Source organism: Sabethes cyaneus, chromosome 3, assembly GCF_943734655.1.
Source record: "Sabethes cyaneus chromosome 3, idSabCyanKW18_F2, whole genome shotgun sequence".
Classification (NCBI taxonomy): Eukaryota; Metazoa; Arthropoda; class Insecta; order Diptera; family Culicidae; genus Sabethes; species Sabethes cyaneus.
The window spans coordinates 88,431,424-88,457,000 of NC_071355.1; the positions used below are offsets into that span (position 1 = coordinate 88,431,424).

The following is a 25,577-nucleotide window of genomic DNA, read 5'->3' on the forward strand; positions in this document are numbered from 1 at the left end:
GTGTAAATATTTGATCCGTTGTAGACCGACCTTCGACGAAGCCGGCTTGATAAGTTCCCACAAATCTATTCGCAATTGGTGATAGACGGCGCAAAATGATTTGGGACAGCACTTTATAAGCGGCATTGAGAACGGTGATCGCTCGATAGTTCTCACAGTCCAACTTGTCGCCCTTTTTGTAGATCGGGCAGATAACCCCATTTTTCCACTCCTCCGGTAGCTGTTCCGTATCCCAAATTCTAACAATTAGTCGGTGTAGACAAACGGCCAGCTTTTCTGGTCCCATTTTAATAAGCTCCGCTCCGATGCCATCTTTTCCAGCTGACTTGTTGTTCTTTAGCTGCATGATGGCCTCCTTAACTTCGCCTATCGTTGGGGCTGGCACCTCTTCCCCGTTTGCTGCACCGTCGAAATCGCTTTCCCCGCCGCCATGGTTTTCCGCCTGGGCGCCATTCAGGTGTTCGTCGAAGTGCTGCTTCCACCTATCCGTCACCTCACGATCGTCCGTCAGAATACTGCCAGTCTTATCCCGACACATTTCGGCTCGCGGCACAAAGCCTTTGCGGGATTCGTTCAGTTTCTGGTAGAACTTCCGCGTTTCCTGAGAACGATGCAGCCGCTCCAACTCCGCATATTCCTGCTCTTCCAGGTTGCGCTTTTTCTCCCGAAAGATTTGGTTTCGCTGCATCTTCTTCTGTTTGTGTCTTTCCACGTTTTGACGTGTGGCACTGCGCATCTTGGCCGCCCGCGCAGCGTTCTCCTCATCCATCACCCTCCTACATTCATCGTCAAACCAATCGTTCCGCTGATTCCGGGCCACATGCCCGATGGAGCTCTCCGCTACACTGCTGATGGCTGTTTTGATAGTGTTCCAACAGTCCTCGAGAGGGGCTTCGTCCAGCTCGTCCTCTTCCGGCAGTGCAGCTTCGAGTGAATGCGCGTAGTTTGCGGCGACGTCTGGCTGCTTCAGCCGCGCGAGATATAACCGAGGCTGGCGTCGGTACCGAATGTTGTTCACAACGGAGAGTCTTGGGCGCATCTTAACCATCACTAGGTAGTGGTCCGAGTCAACGTTAGCGCTTCGATAGGATCTGACGTCGATAATGTCTGAGAAGTGCCGACTGTCGATCAAAACGTGGTCGATCTGTGATTCTGTCTGATTTGGTGATCTCCAGGTGTACTTATGGTGGATTCTGTGCTGGAAAAAGGTACTACGTACGGCCATATTCTTGGAGGCGGCAAAGTCGATAAGTCTTAGGCCCATTTCATTGGTTCGCTGGTGTGCACTGAACCTTCCAATCACCGGTTTGTATTCCTCCTCCTGGCCGACCTGAGCATTGAAATCCCCGATGACGATCTTGATATCATGTTTTGGGCAGCGGTCGTATTCACTCTCCAACTGCGCGTAGAATTCATCCTTGTCGTCATCGGTACTTCTGAGGTGAGGGCTGTGCACGTTGATGATGCTTATGTTGAAGAATCGGCCCTTGATTCTCAACCTGCACATTCGAGGATTGATTGGCCACCACCCAATCACCCGTTTCCGCATCTCGCCCATCACTATGAAAGCTGTACCCAGCTCGTGTGTGTTGCCGCAGCTCTGGTAGATGGTATGTCCATCTCTGAACGTACGTACCGTTGAGCTCTTCCAGCACACCTCCTGCAGCGCTACGACGTCGAACTTGCGGCTCTTCAATACGTCGGAGAGCACTCGAGTGCTCCCTTGGAAATTGAGAGATCGGCAGTTCCACGTCCCGAGTTTCCAATCCATAGTCCTTTTTCGTCGCGTGGGTCTATTCCGATTGTTCCAGTAAGAATATATTTGTTCTTCGTTCCATGCTTTAATATTTTTCGTGGTGACGGCTTGCAAAGCCTGCTACACCAACCCCCTGTTTCGCCGGAGGGCCAACGAAGCTCGAAAGAGCCCTCCTTTCCTGTCAGCATACGACCTTGGCTTCCACCGGGGTTGGTTACCCGATCTCCACCAAAGTTGCTCGTATCCCGGCTGGTACCACGAGGCGGTAGGAATAGGAGTTGCTGAATAAGAGGCTATGAACCACTGTAGGGTCTATTTTATGCCTACACGTGCACAACCCGAGCAGGGTTTTAGAGCAAATTGAAAACAAAATTTGATATCTTGATGTAACGGATTTTGAATACTCGGTGTGATTTCATTTTGGTCGACTTAGCGGTTAAAATATCAAAATTGATTGCAAAAATTCCACGCCGTGAAATTAAATTGAATACTACTTTTGCTATCAAAAATATCAAACGGAATGCTAATCTTGCTGTTACACAATATTAATAGGAAAACAGAATTAGTTATCATTTTACTATCATATCATCATTATTTTGCTATCATCATATAATTTGAAACAACCATTTTACTATAAAAAAATTTAAGTGAGAATAGATTGATTTAAATATTTAGGGTTTATTTACATCATATATAGAATCTACCAACACATTTTCTTTCAATAAAAATGAAAGCAAAATGATAGCAAAGTCTGATACATCATAAGTGCCATTTTGAGTTGGTAACAAAACATGTTTTCTATTTGATATCAACAGCAGAATATGTAATAATTTTGGTATACTTTTGTTGTCAATCCTTGCTCGGGAAGGCACCGACGGCACGCATTATTCAGCCGTTTACCAGCCATTAATAGTTCACAAGTTTGTATTTGTTTATTTGCATCATAGCTCAACAGATTAGCCTAAAACGGATTGATAATTTTATAGCAAATAAGGCCATTGCAAATCATTTTAAAAGTTTTTATCACCCCCCCCCCCCCTCCCCTTGGAAATTGGCTTGAAAAATCAATGGGCAAAACAATAATTTGTACGATATGAGTTAATTTTTTTATAAAATCAATTGTCTGTGGGCTCTACAGCCTGAAAAACTTGAAAAATGAGTATACAAGTTGAGTTAACGCTTCTAGCATGAAATAGAAATGGAAATTCAAACAGCGGAATTTCCGAAAATCGATCAAAAAAATTTTCTTTCGTTTTTGTCTTTATTTCGTAGGCTTTTGCATGGAAATTAACAACGTATATATTAAAAGCAAGAATAGATTTGGTTTTCACGTTTAAACTTAAAATAAAAATGCCTAAAATCTATTTCATTTTGCTCGATTAAAAAATTCTCTTGGTGTTTTTTTTGCCCCTCCCCTTTAGTGGCCCTACACCGGAGGGACAAAAACTTTTTAAAATATTTGTAATGGCCTAACGAAAAAAAAAAAAAATAGATAACTCGATTACTTTGCAGACTCGACTCGACGGACTTTGTTAAGCTTGAGTTACGATTCCGAATTCGTTAAGAGATATTTACGATTATTATTGTACATTGATGTACGACATGGTGCTAGCTGGGTACTTCGTTACCTGTCCAGATGTAAACCGAACCAGTTACCAACATAACTTCCAGCGGGTCACGGCCAACCTCGCGGGGGTTTTGTACAAACCTGGGGCTGCTTCCGGTACTCGTCTCTCCTTACTTACTTATTGGTCAATGTCCGCCGGTCCGGCAGAAGATTCGTCTCTCCTATTTCATTATAACCTGTTGAGATGTGAGACGATCCAGAGATGGCAGTCAACATAACTTCCATCTGTTCACGGTCACCCTCGCAGATGGGTGTCTATGCTGTCTACGCTCAGGGATGGCATCTCGTTTCGATATTCAAAGATTACGTGCTCCGCTGTTTCCACTGTCCCTCTGCATTCCGGAGAGACTAGCGTCGCGGCTTGTTCAGACCGATACGGGTATTACGTGAAGCAGCCGTGACTAGATAGAAACTGGGTCAAGTTGAAGCCGACTTCACCATGTTTCCTGTTCTACCAGGATGACCGAACCGATATAAGCCGGTCCTCTCTCGCCAGCTTCTGAGCTCTTCTCGTGTTACTTCGCCCGTAACAATCGTCGTCTTCCACGAGCATGATGCCGATGGAAATCTTTCCAGCGATAACGCATGCTGCGTCCGACGATATTATGCAGTACGCTCTGGTAACTCAAATGGCCTTGAGCCGGAACGTACTATTCAGCTTTTACCAATTCCACTTAGTTCGTAGCGCTCTGACCCATCGACGATAATATATCGTTCGCCTGCATTTCCATGTCCTCCAGTGTTTCACCTATCACGTACTACACCTCTGGGCAGCTTCAAAATTAGTCATCGTTGTACATACCGGTTCAAATCGTCACGCCGAGGATGCGGCCTTGCGGAACTCCCGCCGTAATGCTCATCGTCTTCCTCAAGGTTTCATTAACTAGCATCTGGTTCAGAAAGTAACTCTTCAGAATTCAGCATAGATATTGCAAAACATACATTCTATACAGCAACTCGGCGATTACCTCCTAGGTGGCACTGTTAACTCACTGACTTGGACTTGGACTTGGACTTGGACTTGGACTTGGACTTGGACTTGGACTTGGATTTGGACTTGGACTTGAACTTGAACTTGGACTTGGACTTGGACTTGGACTTGGACTTGGACTTGGACTTGGACTTGGACTTGGACTTGGACTTGGACTTGGACTTGGACTTGGACTTGGACTTGGACTTGGACTTGGACTTGGACTTGGACTTGGACTTGGACTTGGACTTGGACTTGGACTTGGACTTGGACTTGGACTTGGACTTGGACTTGGACTTGGACTTGGACTTGGACTTGGACTTGGACTTGGACTTGGACTTGGACTTGGACTTGGACTTGGACTTGGACTTGGACTTGGACTTGGACTTGGACTTGGACTTTGACTTTGACTTTGACTTGGATTTGGACTTGGACTTGGACTTGGACTTGGACTTGGACTTGGACTAGGACTAGGACTAGGACTAGGACTTGGACTTGGACTTGAATAAATTCAGAGTGGGAAATTTTTCGGACAAGAGATAGAAATCACATTTTTCCAATCGGCACCTCTAAAATCCGTCCTGTTTAGTCATGTGTATACCCTCCTTTTTATTTAATTACTTTTAGCAGACGTCTAGGTATTGAATCGACCAACTTTTGTGTAGTCTTTGAACCAATAGTATTCCATGCAGCTTCAATTTCTTTCATTTATTGTTTTCTGCTAGAAACATGTTTCTTTTGAACTTCTCGACCAATTTCGTCCCACAGATGTGCATAACTTCATCTGGAAATGAGTAAAATATATAACTTATTATTGACAATCAATTACTGCTACGTTTTTCTCGTCTGTTTTTACTTGCGATCCTGGACCATCAAGTGTTGCTGATTATGCCACGTTGCAGGTCCCAGCCGATTACATCGATTTCGATATCTTTGAAATTTCTCCGGATATGATAACCGCTGCCGCCAAGAAATTGAAAACATCGCACTGTGCTGGTCCTGATGGAATTCCTGCCGTTGTCTTTTGCCGTTGCGCCGAAATCTTAGCTGTACCGCTTTGTTGTATTTTCAACAAATCTTTTGCGCAAGGCAAATTTCCTGAGATTTGGAAGCATTCTTATATGTTTCCGGTCTTTAAGAATGGGGATCGCCGTAGTGTCAGAAACTACCGTGGTATTACGAATTTGCCTGCTGCCTCGAAATTGTTCGAAATAATTGTGAGTGCCGCATTAATTCAACGTACCAGACACTACATTTCCTCGGACCAACACGGTTTCATTGCTGGCCGCTCCGTGACTACAAATCTTCTAGATTTCACTTCTAATTGTATTATCGAAATGGAATAGACATGTCAATTTCTATGGGTAGATGGCCAACTGTGTTCCAAGCTGAAATTCAAGCAATTCTAGAGTGTTCTACTGTGTGCTTGCGCAGAAACTATAGACATTCAAATATATGCATCATGTCCGATAGTCAAGCAGCTCTAAATGCTTTAAAGTCGGCGACATGCACATCAAAACACGTCTGGGAATGTATTCAATCACGCCAAAAATTATCTTGCCGTAACCAAGTCAACTTATATTGGGTCCCAGGTCACTGTGGAATTGATGGAAATGAAAGGGCTGATACGCTTGCAAGATTCGGATCTTCTCATCAATTTATAGGACCTGAGCCCTTTTGCAGCCTATCTGCTTCTGCTTTAAAAATGGAGCTGAAGGCATGGGAATGTAGGAAAGTGGAATCAAATTGGAATAACACCTTCAATGCTAGGCAGTCGAAACGGTTTATCTCTCCAAACATTTCTATGACTTGTAAAATACTGGAGCTTTCAAAGAAAGATCTAAGCATCTATACTGGTCTAATAACAGGACATTGTCCGAGCCGCTATCATCTGAAGCAAATGGGAAAACTTCAAGATGATATATGTCGCTTCTGTGGCATAGAAAAGGAAGACTCGGAACACCTGTTATGCCGATGTCCGGCAATTTTTAATAAAAGATTTCTAAAAATAAAAGGTTCTTCGACAGAGGGCTGTTAGAACCCTTTGATATTTGGAGAACAATTCCCAGTACGGTAGTGCACTTTATCCGAAATGTATCACCGGACTGGACAAATGCTATTAGTCAAACAATGACGGTCGCTTCTAATAGTGGTGCGTCATCTTGACAACATAGCTATAGTAAAATGGGGGATATATCACAATAGATCAAACAAATGGTCGCAGTGATAAAAATACCCAACATGGAAAAAAAAATCGAAATGGAACGTAATGCTCAAGTGGATGTGATCTATACTGACTTAAAAGCTGCCTTCGACCGCATCAATCATCGAACACTGCTTGACAAAGTCTTACGTCTGGGTGCTACGCAACAATTTGTCACCTGGCTACGCTCATATTTGTGCAATAGAGTCCTGCAAGTGAAACTTGAGTCTAAGTTATCGTCGCCGTTTACAAATAAATCTGGTGTACCTCAAGGCAGTAACTTGGGTCCACTTTTGTTTATCATATTCTTCAACGACGCTGCCTCTGCTCCAGGAACTGGGTGCAGACTGGTATATGCTGATGATCTTAAAATTTACTTGACGATTCGTTGCATCGAGGATTGTCGTCGTCTTCAGACACTTTTGGATACATTTGTGAACTGGTGTAAATCAAACTACTTGACTATCAGCACTGCTAAATGTGAGGTAATGACATTTCATCGTATCAAATCGCCGATAGTATTCGATTATAGAATTGATGATCAAATATTAAAAAGGGTTGAATGCGTTAACGATCTTGGTGTCACATTAGACCCGAAAATGGCGTTTGATCGGCATCGTGCGATGATAATTTCAAAAGCTACCCGTCAGCTGGGATTTATCGCCAAAATTGGACGAGATTTCAATGATCCACATTGTTTCAAAGCACTCTATTGCGCGTTAGTCCGTCCGATTCTTGAAAACGCTTGTCTGATTTGGACACCGCACCAGCTCTATTGGAACCTTCGAATTGAACGAGTGCAAAGAAGGTTTATACGATTGGCTCTACGGAATCTGCCTTGGCGTGATCCAGATAACTTACCCCCATATCCTGACCGCTGTCGTTTGCTTGGTCTCGATACACTTGAGTGTCGGCGTAAGGTGCAACAGGCGTTGTTCGTGGCCAAACTGCTGAATGGCGAGATTGATTGTCCAAAGTTGTTGTCGCTCCTAAACTTTCGAGCATCTCAAAGGACTCTGAGACCGACGTCACTGCTGACTAACAGATTTCACCGCACTGAATTTGGCCGCAATGAACCAGTGGCATCGTGTATAAAAACTTTCAACCAAGTAGAGGAGTATTTTGAATTCGGTGAACCGTTGAATAAGTTCAAGCGTTTGGTGACAATGCAATTGTCGTAGATTATTATTAGTGTTAATAGTACTTCATTTAGACTTTAAGTCAGATGGGTTGTAAAACAATAAAACAATACTAAAGTATTCATAACATTTTATTGAAAATATAGGTAATGGAAATGCATACTAAGTTTTACTAGTGATTCCAAAAGTAAGATTGACAGAGATGATGTTGTCGATAAGCAAGTGTTGAAAACCCGCACTCACGACAGGTGCAGCCACCGGGGCTGTTAGAGCTATTTAGAGTGGTTTTCGAATCGATTATGGAACCATCCACTGCACTGCATTAAAAACATGCAGGCAGAGCTCCCAATGACGATGTAAAAATATGCAGCCATATAATCTGAAAATACCTGTGAGCGGAAAATTACCTTACGGCCGCAAAACAATTTCAAGTCGTGAATATATTCCGCACGGCATTCGTTCTGCTAAAATATTATGAAAATGCACGCCACACAGATCAGAGTTCAGAGAATGATAAAGATCGATTGCATTGCATACTGCAGTGGTGGCGGCGACGAGACTATGCAAACGATGATGGCTGCAGCGAACGACGCACGGATGCAACCGACTCATGCATACATTAATGCACTTTGCCTGATTCTCGTTCTTCCCTCGCTCATGTCTCATGACTCGTCGACGACAATTTTTGCGTTATGGGTGCCGAGCTTGCTTGCGATGAATGACAGAAACCATCTTCAGATTCTATGGTGATCATGAGCAAATGTAGACTGCATCAAATTTAAATATTTTGAGTATTGAGACGTGATTCGTTTGTCAATCGGTACGGAATTTCGTTCCCTTTTTGTCTTATATTGTCGGTGGTGCATTATCTAGTTCTCTACAACGTTCAATATGTATGCTATATGGCTTTGACTTCACCGCATTTATTTATGTATGTAAACTGAGAGATTGTCTTTAAACTAACGTTTATTGTTACCGGGCAATAATCTCGGCTGATTAAAGCAGGTTAATGCTCTGCTTTTGCAAACAGTTATCTATCTACATGTTACGTTGACTTTAGAGCTACACAATATCCACATCATTGAGCGCAATCTAACTATAACGGAGCAAATTGGTATACCAGCGACGTTTCGCTAGAAGGAAAGAATGCAATGGATGCATTCGAGAGACAGATTGTGCGAATGTGACATTTTTTCAACTGCAACGTGAACTGAGGAAACGTCAATAGTTCTGACGAGCAGTAAAGGAAATGAAGAATGAGCCATTGTTATAAAAGGTGAAGAATAGCGCGTGACATGATATATTTATTACGATAAATGTCTGCTTTATTATGAAGCTCGGAAAGAAGTCCATTAAAACTTTGGCCGTCATTGCTGGGCTGCATTTTGAATCACTCTTCATAATCAATCATTCAATATAAATTAAATATCTTGATAATTACCATACACACACGGTTAACCTGGAATAGTCAAATTAGTTGTTAAATTTATGACATCGAAAATTATATTTACGTAAATCATGAATCAAAAGCTTTCGAATAAGATATAAAACATTATCACCTAATTTATTTATCGCTTGACATAATTTAACAATTACGGAAAGTGCATAGGTACGCAAATTACCACAAATTAGATTAAGAAGCTACAAATAATCAAAGTCAAAAGCGTCCAAATCAATCAAATGCATCCGGGAAACTCCAGAGAGCTTAACAAGTAGGTGGCTTACTCAGTTACACACATACCTACATACATTCGCTTAGTTTTCGAAACTAATGTAGAATTTGTTTATTCAATCCGGATTGGAACTGGATGAACTTTTTGTGTTCATTTGCTCCTATCTGACAGATAAAATTCATCCAGTTTCAACCCGGATTGAATAAACAAATTCGACATAAGTTGACCTCATTAGCTAGGTTTTACGTCTGCGATGTTATCATCTGATAATCGTCATTCGATCGAACACTGTATGTCTGTGACTGGTCGAGTCCACAAACATGTAGACACCATATGAATGAATGAATGAATAAATTGTTTATTATCGATGTTTTTTCTACAAACAATATATTTTCAAATCGTTTGTTAAACACTTTTGCGATTGCTGCATTCAGCTGCCCTCCTTTAACGGTTTCTTTTTTTAAGTCCGATGGTCAGTTGTTTATGTTGCAAGAATAAATAAATAAATCATTGGCCAAAATAAGCAACCTTTTCGATGTTCAATAAGGATGAATCGTAATAACCTTCTGCCAGCTGTAAATTACAATTAATTTCAATCGGTTTCAGTTAACAAACACTTTCTCCGGCATCGTTTCGTTCCAAAAAAAATAATATCATATCTCTATGCCATTCGCCAAAAGTGTTACGTAGAACAGGTCGTTTTTCTACTGCATTTGTCGCTTGTGCCAATTCATGGTTCTTTCAGTGGAATCATCCAATATGGTCAAAACGAACAATAAGCATGAATTATGTATTTATTGTCGTTTGGAAGTTGCTGAAGCCTACGCTAGCTCGGGAACTGAATGAACGTGTTTGTTATTTGAATGCACAAAAGTATAAATAATACCAAATTCTACTTTTCCATTTTGGTAACCGTTTCGTTTCGTCTATCTGTTTTGCTTTCGTCGCAGCGACCGTGCACATGTCAGCGAAAGAAGAAACGGTGCTACTGCTTCCGGCCGCATCGCAACGAAAACTGGCTTTTCTCGCGCTACTCAACTGGCTGGAAATGCGGTTTACATGCCGACTGGACCGAACTGACCGGATGCGTCGATCAGGAGCTGGACAAGAACGAAGGCGAAACTGCCAAGCGGCGATACTTCTACATTACTCTGCTGCGCGAACCGATCGCCCGGTATCTGTCCGAGTTCCGACACGTGCAACGTGGTGCAACTTGGAAAAACTCCCGGCACTGGTGTCTGGGCAGAACGGCCACACCGGAAGAGCTTCCACCGTGCTATAATGGTAAGTGCTTGGAAGGGTTATCTTTGCTGCGATTATCCATCAATGACTTTTCTGTATATGATATGTATGTATGGAAACGTCTTCTTTGCATTTCGCTAGACATTGATACCGGATGTTTGCTTTGATAAATCACCAATTGTCTTTCAGCTTTGTGTTTAATATCCGCTGTGGTTTATTTGATGATGTTCTGAATTATAAATCGTGAATTATTTTTTAATAGTTATCCTTAAACACTATACTTTGCGTATGAAATGATTCAAGCTAACTTCGAAGCGGGAATATTGAAATAATATTTAGCATGGGTGATTACTTTTTAAGTTTAGAAACATTTTCTAAAACTCGTTTCGTTCTAGATCTTTTGGTATTATATACAAGCACTCTGGGCTTAAAAGTTATTTATGTAAGAAGAGACACAGTAAGGCTTCTATCTTCTCCCAACACAAACATTCGCATTTTTACCTTAACCCCTTTCAAGGCTGTAAAAGGACCGACTTGTTAACCAATCTCAAGAAGGGCAGAAATGGCTTTTGGAGACATTAGTCCTTGTAGACTTGTCCGTTGACGGTTCCGGATGTAACTAAAGTTTTTTTTTGCTGATGAGCATCTATCTATTATCTATTTTCAAACAGACAGACACTGATGAAGCCCGCTGATCAGAAAAATATAAATAGTAGAATTTACCCGGAAGAAGTCACGACTTTTCTTTTGGTTCCTGATGTGACGAATAGCTGACTTATTTTGCCACATCCGCAGATCGCCACTAGGAATTTTGTAGCGAATTTCGACAGCTACTACTATTTCTGTCCCGGCATTTGTCTAGTGTCGGCTTTGATGTAGGTTTCATTATCCGATTCGAAGCGAACGATTTTGTAAGCCGTTTCCTGTACTACTTCCTTGCGCGAGTTTTGGCTATCAGGTTCTGTTTGTTGTTCCGGTTTGGAGCCCTTCGAACTTTGTATACGTGTAATCTAGAATATGTCGTTTTTTGCACTCTTTTGCCAAAGCCAAATATTGGGTTGACGCCACAATTGGTTAACTACTATCCTGGCCTTCTTCGGATCTGCAGTGCCGCATTTGCTGAAGCTACCTCATATTACCCCATGGAATGCGGTTGAATGTGCGATTCGAAGTTGTTTACCGATCCTTCGATGAAAAGCATTTGGATTTTTGAAGCGACCGTCCAAAATTTTGGCGCAATTTTTCTTGTTCCGAAGCTACTCTAGCCACTGCACTATGGGCAAAAACGAAAAAAACGGACGCAATTAAGATACGGCCTGCAGGGTTATGAAATATTGGTGATCTTATGTAACATTTTCCGGAGAATCGCGTGGTGCCCACCCCTTTCCTGTTTGTCATCGAGAAGTGCCCCATTTTGCACATTTTCCCCTATTTTTATCATTTTTCACCCTTATTGGATTATACCAAGCAAGCAAGTCCGCAGAATCGAATAGGGTTTATTTCATTTATTTTAGAGCACATTAATTTTTTTGGTTGAATTCCCGTTTGGTATGATAGGTTTGACAACAGGAGCTCAACAAAAAAAAAAAAATGTGCTTTAAACTAACTGAGATAAGCCCTATTCGTTTCTGCGGACTTTTTTACTCAAAATTATTAGATTTTTAACTTTTGTTTTCTCAAAGCCTTGCTTGGAACAGTCCAATAAGGGTGAAAAATATTCAAAATAGGGGAAAATGAGCAAAATGGGGCACTTCCCGATGATAAATAGGAAAGGGGTCGGCACCACGCGATTTTCCGGAAAATTTTACTAAGGAACACGTATATTTTATTAACCTGCAGGTCGTATCTTGATTGCATTCGTTTTTTCTCTCATTTTTGCCCATAGTGCACTGGATTGATTGATGTTACTATTCCGGTGTAAAAAATATACTTTCAACTACTTACAGTTAAAGTTTCAATGATTTTACTCGCGCAGTAAAAAGTTACCGACGAGTGAGTGTGTCCAATTTCGTTCAAATATTGTATTTTCATCTATCCAAGGGAATTTCTAAAACGATCACACGATCAAACGATCTTTTACTTTTATCTTCTACTAGATGACGGGGGGCTGCCCCCGCAGTGGCCGGCGCTTCCGACGGCAGGTCGCCGGCAACACTTGCGGCCTATGGCCGTCTCGTGCTGGATTATCTAATGTTACTATTGATAGTTTTTGGTGGTCTTGTTATTGGAGCTATGAGGAAATTTGTATTCCATTTGTATTGGAGCCTCCCTCCTAAAGTGGGGAGAGGTCTTAATTCACCATAGAAAAAATTCTTGTCTCCAAAAACACCCACATGTAAAATTTTGTTCCATTTGCTTGATTAGTTCTCGTGTTATGCAGGAATTTGTGTTTCATTTGTATGGGAGCCCCTCTCTTAGTAGGGGGAGGGGTCTCTAACCATCATAAGAACCTTTCCTGGCTCCAAAAACCCCTATGGGCAAATTTTCACGCCGATCGGTTCAGTAGTTTTCGATTCTATAAGGAACATTCGGGCAGACAGACAGAAACCCATTTTTATAGGTATAGATTTGTATGGGAGCCTCCCCTCTTAGTGGGGGGAGGGATCTCTAACCATCATAAGAACGTTCCCTGGCACCGAAAACCCCTACATGCAAATTTTCACTTCGATCGGTTCAGTAGTTTTCGATTCTATAAGGAACATAGAGCAGACAGAAATCCATTTTTATAGGCATAGATTTGTATGGGAGCCCCCCCCCCCTCTTGGTGGGGGCCCCCCCGTCTTTTGCCATCGAGAGAACCTTCCCTAGCCCCAAAAACCTCTACATGCAAATTTTTACGCCGATCGGTTCAGTAGTTTTCGATTCTATAAGGAACATAGGGACAGACAGACAGAAATCGTTTTATAGGCATAGATTTCACCAGCAACGATAATGTATACTATCGTTTTTACGCAAGCTGTTTCTCCTTATCTAGTTCTTTAATCCGTAGTTCCAAATCAAGTGCTTTCAGATTTCGCCAGTGCGGTATTACCTGGTATGCAATCTTTTGTGGGTGTATTGATAGAAAAAGTACTGACTCACAAAAATGTTTTTATACCACGAACATCTGAAACAAAGATAATTACTGTTTAGGGGAGAGACGTCTACAGTGAGACACTTTTTTTCCAAAAATTTTAAAAATTTTTTGGTGATAGTTACTTCAATCCATTTGAGAGGTATTTCCTTCTAGTTGTCTGAAAAAAAGTTTCAGCCCTTTTGGTTAAAAGATAAAATAGTTACAAACGCAAATGTGAAGGTGTCTTTTTGGCTCACTGTTCCCCAGTAGGTGGGAAGAGTGAGACGAGTATTGAATACTGAGACACATATTAGAATTAAACTTAAACCATATTTTTTGGTTACAAAGAATAGTTTAGAGGTCTCACTGTTTATTTTGTGCATAAAGGATACATTATTGTTGTGCATTATTGAAAATTCCGATTTTTCTCACATTTATATTCATATAAAGGTCAAATCCTGGTTATCTGACCTTCAACTTACACTTCAGAACTCATTTACAATAAATTTATATGGATTGATTTACAATTCAACACAAATTTTTAGTCCTTTCCGCTCTTCCCCCTCCTTCACCAAAATTTTCATTTCTTTCCCCTACCGTCCCTTCATCAATTGTAGAACCATCGTTTCAAAAAAATACAAATTTTTTGTTTGAAAATTACCCACATCTGTTTGTCTCACTGTTCCCAATAGGAATGTTTTATAAGAAATAGTGAAATAATGGTGTTAGCAAACAATTCGATGGTCTTACATTTTTTATTTTTATCTCTCATTCCTATGAGATGCCATGTAGTAAAATTAATTTGGATTAGTTATGCGATTTGCCGTTAAAAATCACCTGAAAATGATCGCAATAAAATTTACTTTGACCCCCCCCAAAACGACTTTTGTTGAAAAATATACTAAAAAATTAACAAATTTTTCTCAAATTGTATTATGTGATATAGATTCACAAACTTTACTTTGCAGGAAAATATCATGGATCTTGTCTGTTTTATGTCGAAGCTATTCCCGATGTCTCACTGTTCCTGTTGTCTCACTGTTGACTACTCTCCCCTATATCAAACAAGTGCTTTTTTATAAGATCATTTATTAGTCATACTAATTGGAAGAGCTTGGTGTAAATAAACAAATTGTTGGTATTCATTTTCTGATTATGTCCTAAACATTTCTCCTTCTGCTACTTCAGCAAAACATTTGTTGGAAACCAATGTAACTATGCTGAATCTCTTGGGTTTGACGACGGTGTTATGAAACTTACTCGAGCACTTCGATAACATTTCAGAACAAAATCTCGCACTATTAATCGATAATTCATTTCGTATCTAACTAATTTCATTAATGAACTCAGCAAACCAGAAAACACCTTGCGTTAAGGTATGATAAACAATGCCTGTAACTGTAACTGTCAATATAAAGGGTGTCCCACATCAAATTGAACCACGGAAGAAACGCTGTAGAAAATTACCCATTGGGTGAAGTAAAAGTGGATTTCCGTACAGATGAAGCTGCAGCTCGGTTGTACAAAACTTTTTGAGTGGAGTTAAGCGTAAGGTGCGAGCATACGGTTACGGTATTGAAGTTGAATGAAACAAATATGCCAAAAGCTTACTAATGGGTTACATTTTGTTGTCTGAAAAGGATCGGTTGATTAGGTAATTTTCTACAGCATTTCTTCCGTGATGCAATTTGATGTGGGACACCCTTTACGTTGGTAGCAGCTATCACCGGGTACGGCAGTTTTTATTTTAACAGATTTATAGCTTGAAATCGTCGCAGGCAAAAATCACCTGGCTATGAGCGAGATAAATGTTGTTTGCCCAGCACATTTATAAGCCGTTGGTTTACTTGACAAAATCAATGAAATTTGCACCCGCGACGATTCTGGTGATGGTTTCGTGCGCAACGGTTATAATTGATCGCGTTCGAAAGGGTGAGAAATTTACAATAAATTGAATATTGCAGTTTTCACTGTATAAGTTTCCTAGAATTAATACTTTCGAACCTTCTCTGGGACTACAATGAGATCGGAAATATGTGTATTTTCTTTCTACCCTGGTGAAAATGTGCATTTGAAGACAATTTTACAAAATCGAGAACAAAACTACTACTGTCATGTTACCATACAAAAATCAAAGATTGTTTTTCTTACCAGCCCTTTTCAGACGTTGAAAATATTTTACTAATTTGATCTGCCCTAGTACATCCTTACCACAACACAATACATTCTCTTTTCACTACTCTTCCAATGAAATGATAAATATAGATATGAACGTATAGAATCATATTCAACCGAATAGTACAGCTGTAGCACACTACCACAACTTAGTTACTTTTTCGGTGACAATCCGTTTATTAAATCCGCGTCGAATCCTGGAGCCGTCTGCACGTTTCTCGGTCTTGGACTACAGCGTGCTATAGTTGCTTCACAATATCCGCATCTTTGAATACTTAGTATATTTCGTGATTATTGCTCCTGCACCACACTCCTTTGTCTAATATGCCTCCAAGAATTGATCTCTGGATCTTACGCTCAAAAATGCCAAGAGCTTGTCGGTCGCTTTCTTTCAACGCCCACGTTTCGTGGCTGTAGAATATTACCGGGAGAATTACCATCTTACAGAGCGCGAGTTTTGCACGTAATTGCAGGTTACGGGACCTCAACGGGCTACGTAATCCGAAGAAGGCCCTGTTGGCAGTCGCTATCTGCATTTTTACTTCACCATTTCATATACTCTGTTTCGGTAGGATTTATAATAAGCCCTATCTTCGCAGCTTCCTCCTTAAGATGCGTGTATGCCTCTTTCACAGCTCTACGGTTAACACCGATGATATCGTCCACATCCACAACCCCTACATGTCTATAAACAAATAAAGAGTCAAGTTGAATGCCCGGAATTTATCGAGAAGCATCGCAGCGCATCCCTCTCGAAAACCGCACTGGTATTCGTCAACCAAGGCTTCTTGCAACGGCCTCAGTCTGAGAAACAGGATGCGGGAAAGAATTTTGTATGTAGAATTGAGGAGAGTAATGCCTCGATAATTGCTGCATTCGATTGTCCTTTTTGTAAATGGGGCATATGAGACGTTCCAACCAGTACGTAACGTACGTTCATACCTTCTGTACAACCTGATGGATTGCACAATACACGCTCCAGAATTTCAAAAGTTCGGCGAGGATGCCGTTCTTTCCAACTGCTTTGCCGTTTTTTAACCTTCTAGCTGTTTTTTCAACCTCGTAAAAAGTTGGTGGATCCACAGCTTGTCCATCGCCCTCAAATGTTAGCCTGTTTCTGTTGAAAGCTCCATCTTGTTCACCGTTCAACAGTTCATCGATATGTTGTTTCCAACGCCTAGCCACCTCCGATCTTTCGATAATCTGGTTTCCCTTCTTGTCGTTGCACATAACAGGAGTTACCGCGGTCTGGGGTGACATTGCGATTTTCGTTTCGAGTGCTTTTGGTTCGTTTCGCCCATTGATCACTCGAAACGAGAATCGCAATGTCACCCCTGGTTTCTGATTCCGTTGATCGTTTTAAAGAAGCTCCTCGTATCGTGCCTCGCGAAGCAATCCTCCGCCTCCGTAAGAACGCGATCCCAGTGCTGGCATTTCTTACGACGGTGAAGTCTCTCTTTTCGGCAGCTCTAGCATATCTCTCTCTGTTCTGGTCTGTCACAGTTGCAATCAATATGGTAGCTCTGGCTCGATTCTTCTCGGGTGCACTCAGCGTCAAATCTACAGAGACTATAGGTTACAGTGGCGTCGAGGCACTCAAAATCCGCTAAATTTTGAATCAAAACGGAGAGTACCATCACAAATAAAGGTAACTCTCTGTTTCCGTTCAAAATTTAGGGGTTTTTGAATGTCTCGGCGCCTCTGTAATCTACAGTCTCTGAAGCAGTAGTACTACAGAGACTATAGATTATCAGAGGCGACAAGACATTTAAAATCCGCTAAATTTTGAATCAAAGCGAAGAGTTACCTTTATTTATAACACTACTTTCTGCTATGATTCAAAATTTAGCGGATTTTGAGAACCTTGTCGCCTCTGTAATCTATCGTTTCTGTAAATAGTACCCAATACTCGCACCGTTGCTTTTCGTGTGACGCCATTTTGTACAATTTACGAAAAACTGACCACGAATGCAGTGTAAACAATACTTTCTAAGCTACTTCCCAAATTTTGAAGAGAAAATACACAATGGGTAATTTTCTACAGCGCTTTTTCCGTGATGCAATTTGATGTGTGACACCCTTCAATTTACTAATTTTTTAGAAATAATTACATTGTCAAACCATCTTGAAAAATGTCGCTATATGCTACAGAAGACGTAATACTTAATTTTAAAGTTTTGTATGCTTTGCCAGTGAAATAGTTAACGTGAACTTAAAAAAACATTGAGTTAAAAAAAAGAAATAAAACAATACAAAAGAGTTTTACAATAGATAAACAAATCGTGTTCTTGACGAAAAGAAAAAAGCGTTCTATATTGACTGGTTTCTGGCCATAAAGTGGTTTCTTGTCTGTTTTATTTGAGTAAGTAAAGTCATTGGCAAAGAAGACCGACCCGACTTGCTCGGGTTTTGTTCCCAGAACTATAGTTTACACCCTTATTCTGTATTTCGAACGAATCTTTATTTCGTTCGACTTGCTTCGAACGAGATATTTTGCCCATTTGATTTTGCTGGCGAAAATTTCGTTCGAAAGAACTTTCGTTCGAAATATAGAATAGCGGTTTTAGATTCTCTGCAATGTTCGGTTTATACTAGACATTTTAAACGCAATTTCCCTGTGCTCGTTAGCAAATACATACTGACAACGAATTGTTGCTACTGTCATCTTAAGTAGATCTTGTAACATTTGCCGAAACATTATTGTAGAACGCAACAAAGAGGACATTATTCCACGCACAGTGTGTCTCAAAATTAAGAAACCTCATTGTGATTGGTTGCTGGAAGGTGGAATAAGAAAAGTTAATACTTCTGGTTCAATGCAATTTTTTTTTCTATTTTTTATAAACCGCTGAATACAATATGTATGTGAAACTTATCAACATAGTATGAAATATTCATCCGCTGCTAAAAATGGTAAATCTGCGTCTCCCTGCATATCTTTCGACTAGTGAACGATTTGTTATTCTGATACATACTGTACGAACATATAATAGTTGTTGACTTTGGAGAACAAGTACCGCGAAGGATAGAGAAAAAAGTCGGAGCCGATGCGCTCAGCGGCTGTAGGAGAAATGATGTTTATCTTCATTATTGTGTATTCATTTTGCTTACCCGGATCTGCCGCATACTTCCCACTATCTTGTCATTCATTGCGGCTGTAAACTGTCTACGTTCTGGGTTACAGTGAACATGTAAGGAAATATAGGGTAAAACGAATTGAGGAGTAATTGTCGTGAAGGACCGCTATAAACAAAATCGTGTCGATTAGGCAGAAGGCGTTGTAAACACAACGATACTTCGTGCATCAGTTCGAAAAGATCGTTGATGTAAACCAAACGCAATGCTTCTATCATGTGAACGAGCTAGCTGAGTAACACCGGACATTAGAGTTCGGAGACCAGTAGCAAAAAACGCAGCTTCAGTATTAAATTTGACGCTTGCACTTTATTAGCAAGCAGGCTGTGAAAGAAAACATCTTACGATCACGTCCGCCAATAAGTTCATGGAGTAATTGAATTGTAGGAATTTCACTTTATTTTATACCTTGTACCGGAAACATTAAAATAGCACAGGAAGAGCCAACGGGAACGAACGAATGAAAAGTCAAATCGTATTTTGCTTATTGTTATAAAATCGATCGTTCAGTGTATATTTATCTTTCCTCTAATATTTATTTCTATCGCACGTTTTGGTTTTTACAGCTGACTTTACGATAAACTAGTGATGCACTTATGTATTAATTTTTTGTTTACTTTTGCTATTTTTAGTAGAATTTAACTTTCAAAGTTGACCTTTGAAAATATTATCGAAAGAAAATAATTTCTTTATAGCTTTCCTTTTCTACATGCAGTTTTCATCCGGCAACACTGTTACTGTGGTGAAATGTATCGTGATAACCACCAAACCATGTTTATTTCAGCATTTTGACGAGTAATGCCCATTGCTAGTTAGTAAATTAATTGAGGTTTCGTTAATGTTTCTTTTGATGCCTCGTCAATTATTTTATTCATATTTCAACCGCACATGAAGGAGGATTATTTTGTTCGCCTGGTATAAATAACCCTATCAGTGTCAAAAGGAACAAAATAACAAAACCTTCATTGAACGGTAGTCAATTCTAATGTGAAACGGCTGTCTCACAGTACTATCAGCTGTACAAAGAATGACATTCACTCTTACTATCGCCTGACAGTTCAATGCCCAGTCTCGAAAATATAATAATTCTCATTAAGAGTTTCATTTCATTTTTCAAGGAGTAAGAAAAATAAACATAATTAGAGTGAAATTTTGCCTTCGCATGCTTGTTCGACCGAACAAGGCTCAGGATAGGTCGAATCTACTGTGGACGACCGGTCCGCGTTCAACTGGCAAAGGGAAGAGGGAAAAGGTTTTGCAGAAAGCGAAACAACAGTAAAACGTGAAATGAAAATTTCATAATAAAACCATTTGTTTGCTGAAATAATTTTAAGCCGCATTTCCAGCGAGAAACACAGCAAAAGCAATGAAAACTTTTCGGTTCACGTTCCGAAATGATTGCCAGAACGGAAGCCGGAGGTTTAAAAGCATTTTTCGCTTCGTCCGGAAATCGCGGCCATCCTCATGAACATTTCGTCAATAAACCTATGCAAATAAATAAAAGCTGAAACAAAAAAATTGAATTAAAATTAGTTTGATTTGTTGATAAGCATATACAAAAATTACACAGGTCTGCATCAAAAAAACTGCATAGGATGTTTCAACTGATTCCCATAGATTTTTATGCACTGAATTCAGAAAAAATAATAAAAATTGTCCATCACGTCACGTTTTCATGTAATACTTGTTGAATAATCTTGAACGTTGGTTTTAGACATAAAGCAGCAGAAATATCCCGGATGTAAATTACATTAAAAAATTGATTTTTACATCAGAATTGTATTTATTAATGTAAACCCTTCCATATTTTATAAGAAAACCATATACTACGATGGAGAAACTATGGAGAATATTATTTTAAAGCAAATTTGGTGCGCTAAAATACACCCACTTGCGCTCAGTCGACTGTACTGCCTTATAGAAGCAAACCTGATAAAAGTCCTGCATGAAACATCTGTAAAACTGAATGCAATCTACAATCTTTCTGAATTGAGTACTCCATTACTTTTGTATTTACGTGGTAATAGTATTGCAACTTTATCCTTAGCTCAAACAAACGTTCTATTTATATAACAAGGCTTAAAGGCCGTCTTTATTGTAAATGGAAAAATAATGCACTACTCTATTCAACAAAATTGTAGACTACATTCAGCTCCACAAATGCTTCCTACATATCTTTTACAGATTTTGCTTCTGTAAGGCTTACTTACTTACTTACTTAGGTGGCTTGCCGTCCTAAGACAAAGCCTGTTGAACAAAGTTTCTCCATGTAACTCGGTTGAGGGCTACCGCTCTCCAATTCCTCGGACACCGAGTACTCTCCGCCAGATCTCGCTCCACCTGGTCTAACCATCTTGCTCGCTGCGCTCCTGGTCGTCTTGTTCCTACCGGATTTGAGGTGAACACCATCTTTGCAGGGTAGTTGTCCGGCATTCTTGCAACATGCCCTGCCCATTGTATCCGTCCAGCTTTAGCCACCTTCTGGATACTGGGTTCGCCATAGAACTGTGCGAGTTCATGGTTCATCCTCCGCCTCCATACTGCGTTCTCCTGTACGCCGCCGAAGATCGTTCTTAGCATTCGTCGTTCGAAAACTCTGACCACTCGAGCATTGTCCATGTTTCATGCCCGTAGAGAACAACCGGTCCAATAAGCGTCTTGTACAGGGTTCACTTTGTACGGGGACTTAGTCTGCTCGACCGCAATTGCTTGTGGAGCCCATAGTAAGCACGACTTCCGCTGATAATACGCCTCCGAATCTCACGGCTGGTATCATTGTCCGCCGTTACCAGTGAGCCAAGGTAGACAAATTCATCGACGACCTCAAACTCATCGCCGTCGATCAATATACTACTGCCCAAGCGGTGTCGTTCGGCCTCGGTTCCGCTGGCCAGCATGTACTTTGTTTTAGACGTATTTACCTTTAACCCAATCTTTTCTGCTTCGCGCTTTAGTCTGGTGTACTGTTCAGCTACCGCTACAGATGTTCTGCCGATAATATCCATGTCATCGGCAAAGCAGACGAATTGACTATATTTGTTGAATATCGTGCCCCGCGTGTTGATATTCGCTCGGTTCATAATACCTTGTAGCGCTATGTTGAACAGCAGGCATGAAAGACCATCACCTTGACGAAGCCCTCTGTGTGATTCAAATGAACTTGACAATCCACCCGAAATCCGAACACAGCACTGTGTACCATCCATCGTAGATTTAATCAGTTTGATGAGCTTCCTGGGGAAGTTGTTCTCGTCCATGATTTTCCATAGCTCTTTTTGATCGATAATATCATATGCGGCTTTGAAGTCAACGAATAAATGATGCGTGGGAACTCTATATTCATGGCCCTTTTGGAGGATTTGCCACAGTGTAAATATTTGATCCGTTGTAGACCGACCTTCGACGAAGCCGGCTTGATAAGTTCCCACAAATCTATTCGCAATTGGTGATAGACGGCGGAAAATGATTTGGGACAGCACTTTATAAGCGGCATTGAGAACGGTGATCGCTCGATAGTTCTCACAGTCCCACTTGTTGCCCTTTTTGTAGATTGGGCAGATAACCCCATGTTTCCACTTCTCCGGTAGCTGTTCCGTATCCCAAATTATAACAATTAGTCGGTGCAGACAAACGACCAGCTTTTCTGGTCCCATTTTAATAAGCTCCGCTCCGATGCCATCTTTTCCAGCTGACTTGATGTTTTTTTGCTGCATGATGGCCTCCTTAACTTCGCCTATCGTTGGGGCTGGCACCTCTTCCCCGTTTGTTGCACCGTCGAAATCGCTTTCTCCGCCGTCATGGTTTTCCGCCAGGGCGCCATTCAGGTGTTCGTCGAAGTGCTGCTTCCACCTATCGGTCACCTCACGATCGTCCATCAGAATACTGCCAGTCTTATCCCGACACATTTCGGCTCGCGGCACAAAGCCTTTGCGGGGACCGTTCAGTTTCTGGTAGAACTTCCGTGTTTACTGAGAACGATGCAGCTGCTCCAACTCTGCATATTCCTGCTCTTCCAGGTTGCGCTTTGTCTCCCGAAAGATTTAGTTTCGCTGCATCTTCTTCTGTTTGTGTCTTTCCACGTTCTGACGTGTGGCACTGCGCATCTTGGCCGCCCGCGCAGCTTCTGTGAGGCACGGCAGTTGAATTTGCGTAAGTGAGCGTACCTGAGTACATTAGCCCAGTGTTGAAGGGCAAAATAAGAGTAAAAAAAAATTTCTGTCCAGTAGTATTTTTCCTGTATTTAGGCCATTACAAATATTTTATAAAATTTTTGTCCTTCCGGTGTTTGGCTACTGAAGGGGGGGGGGTGCGAAAAAAAAACAAAGTGAATTTTTTAATCGAGCAAAAAAAACATGGATTTTAAGAACTTTTATTTAAGGTTTAAACGTGAAAACCGAATCTATTCTTGCTTGTAATATATACGTTATTATTTTCTATGCAAAAATATACGAAAAAAGACAAAAACGAAGGAAAATTTTTTCGGATGATTTTCGGAAATTCCATTGTTCGAATTTCCATTTCTGTTTCGTGCTAGAAGCGTTAATTCAACTCGGAGACTCATTTTTCGAGTTTTTCAGACTGTAGAGCCCACAGACAATTGATTTTATAAAAAGAAAATTGACTCATATCCTACAAATTATTTTTTTGTCCCCCAATTTTTCAAGCCAATTTCCAAGGGGGGGGGACAAAAACTTTAAATATGATTTGCAATGGCCTTATTAAGTATAAATTTACTGAAATAACAGAAAAAGATCTTATTTAGGTTTTTTAAGACGAATCTGTGATAATAATTTTTTCATCTAATTTGTGACTTTCTCATATAAGAAGCATAATTTGCAAAAAATCTGTAGGTGATGGAGAAAAACGGAAATCAATTTTGAATTCAGCACCCCAAAAACATATGATTCACCTAAAATATCTCATGCATCTGAAAAAAATTTTATTTTTGCAGACCTGTGTTATTAAACATAAGGCTTAATTATATTTTTGTTGTTGTTAGGTCATGTTAACTATGAAAGATTCAATAAAAAATTTTTACCTTTTTAGTTACGAACAATAGGTCTACAGTGGTACATTTTTCCCAAAAATTGTAATTTCTTGATGATGGTTGCCAACGAGCTCTTCAATCCATTTTAAAGGTATAAGCAAAATTTGTTACAACCACAAATGTGAAGGTGTTATTTTATCTCGCTGTACGCCAATAGGCGGGAACAGTGAGACAACGACTATTGAGTACATTTGAATTCAATTTGAACCATATTCTTTAGTCATAGTCGTGTTATTTATTGCAAATCACCTAAAAATGGTTGCAATAGAATGTACTGTGACCCTTCCAAAACTGATTTTTTCTTGAAAAATATATTAAAAAATTAACAAATCTGTCTCAAACTACAATATAATGTACGTTTTCAAACTTCACTTTCCAGGAAAATATCACGGATATTAAATGTTTTATGGTGAAGCTATTCCCGTTGTCTGACTGTTCTTGCTGTCTCACTGTTGACTACTTTTCCTTATTGATATTATAAAAAATTTTTTTGTCCCATGGTTTTCGTTAGTGATCAACTTTAGTTGGTAGGTAAGCTTTTCCATTCCATTCCAAAAGTGAATAGAATATTTATTATTTTGGCTTCGATTTTACTGACGGAGCTACACTTTCTTATTCTCCAAAAGAGTAACAAATGTTTTATTAAAGATTAACAACCAATGTTCAAAATTTAAAAAAAATCTAGATATATGTTGATTGCGTATAACGTATAATATACGTATTTGGAAGTAAATTTATGTGCCGATCGATGGTATGGTATACATTTTCGTGTGCGTTACTTTTAGGTAAATTTTAAATTTCTGCATCATAATACGTGTATTGCACATTATATTTTTGCTAAATAATCTGAAAAATGGATCCATTTGAAGTCACCATCGACAGCATTATTATAACCAGTGGCGACGGCTGGTCGACCGAGTACCTTCAATCAAAGAGAATGTACGGATGAGTATGATTTAATTTACCGCTTGGTTGAACTATCGCTATCGCCATTGATGAGATCTAAATATAATTAAGGGCGAGAGCTAAGTCCTTGCTGGACCGTATGCAAAATTTTCCTTTCAAGTATACTGCATATCAATAAGGAAGGTTGGTGTCGCATCTTTCGTGATACTTTTACCTGGATAATATTGTCTTAAGCCAACAACATATTAAAATCAATATTCATATACTGCTTGGCCGTTATGGAAGTGTACTGGGCCGGCATGTGGTTTAATGTTTTTTAAGAATAATTATAATTAGATTGTGAGTATTTAGTGTTTTAAAGATCAAATCATTATTAATTTTTGGTTTAATAAACCAAATTTTGGCGATGTTACATTAAAGGTTAATCATTACCGGGATATTTTTTGCAAAAACATTATGCAATTGAAAGCCTTTTTATAGTCATGAACATCAACAATAGGGTAGTCGTTCCATTAGTCGCGCAGCTAAGCACAATGTAATTTCTTTAGAAGCTGTACGAGAAGCTTTATAAAGAAAAATATGAATTTTGCGATTCAATTATATTGTACCAATAATTGCGCTAATGTTCTCTTAATTAAGTTTGGTGTTC

The 25,577-nt window shown here is 40.0% G+C and overlaps 1 protein-coding gene across 1 annotated transcript in view; it reads left to right on the forward strand.

Moving 5' to 3' along the window:
• The window catches only part of LOC128741379 (heparan-sulfate 6-O-sulfotransferase 1), a 56,695-nt gene that overhangs the window by 14,349 nt on the left and 16,769 nt on the right, over positions 1-25,577 (forward strand). The window contains exon 3 of the mRNA XM_053837163.1: positions 10,319-10,652. Coding sequence (XP_053693138.1) covers positions 10,319-10,652 — 334 coding nt within the window. The remainder of the gene's footprint in view (positions 1-10,318; positions 10,653-25,577) is intronic.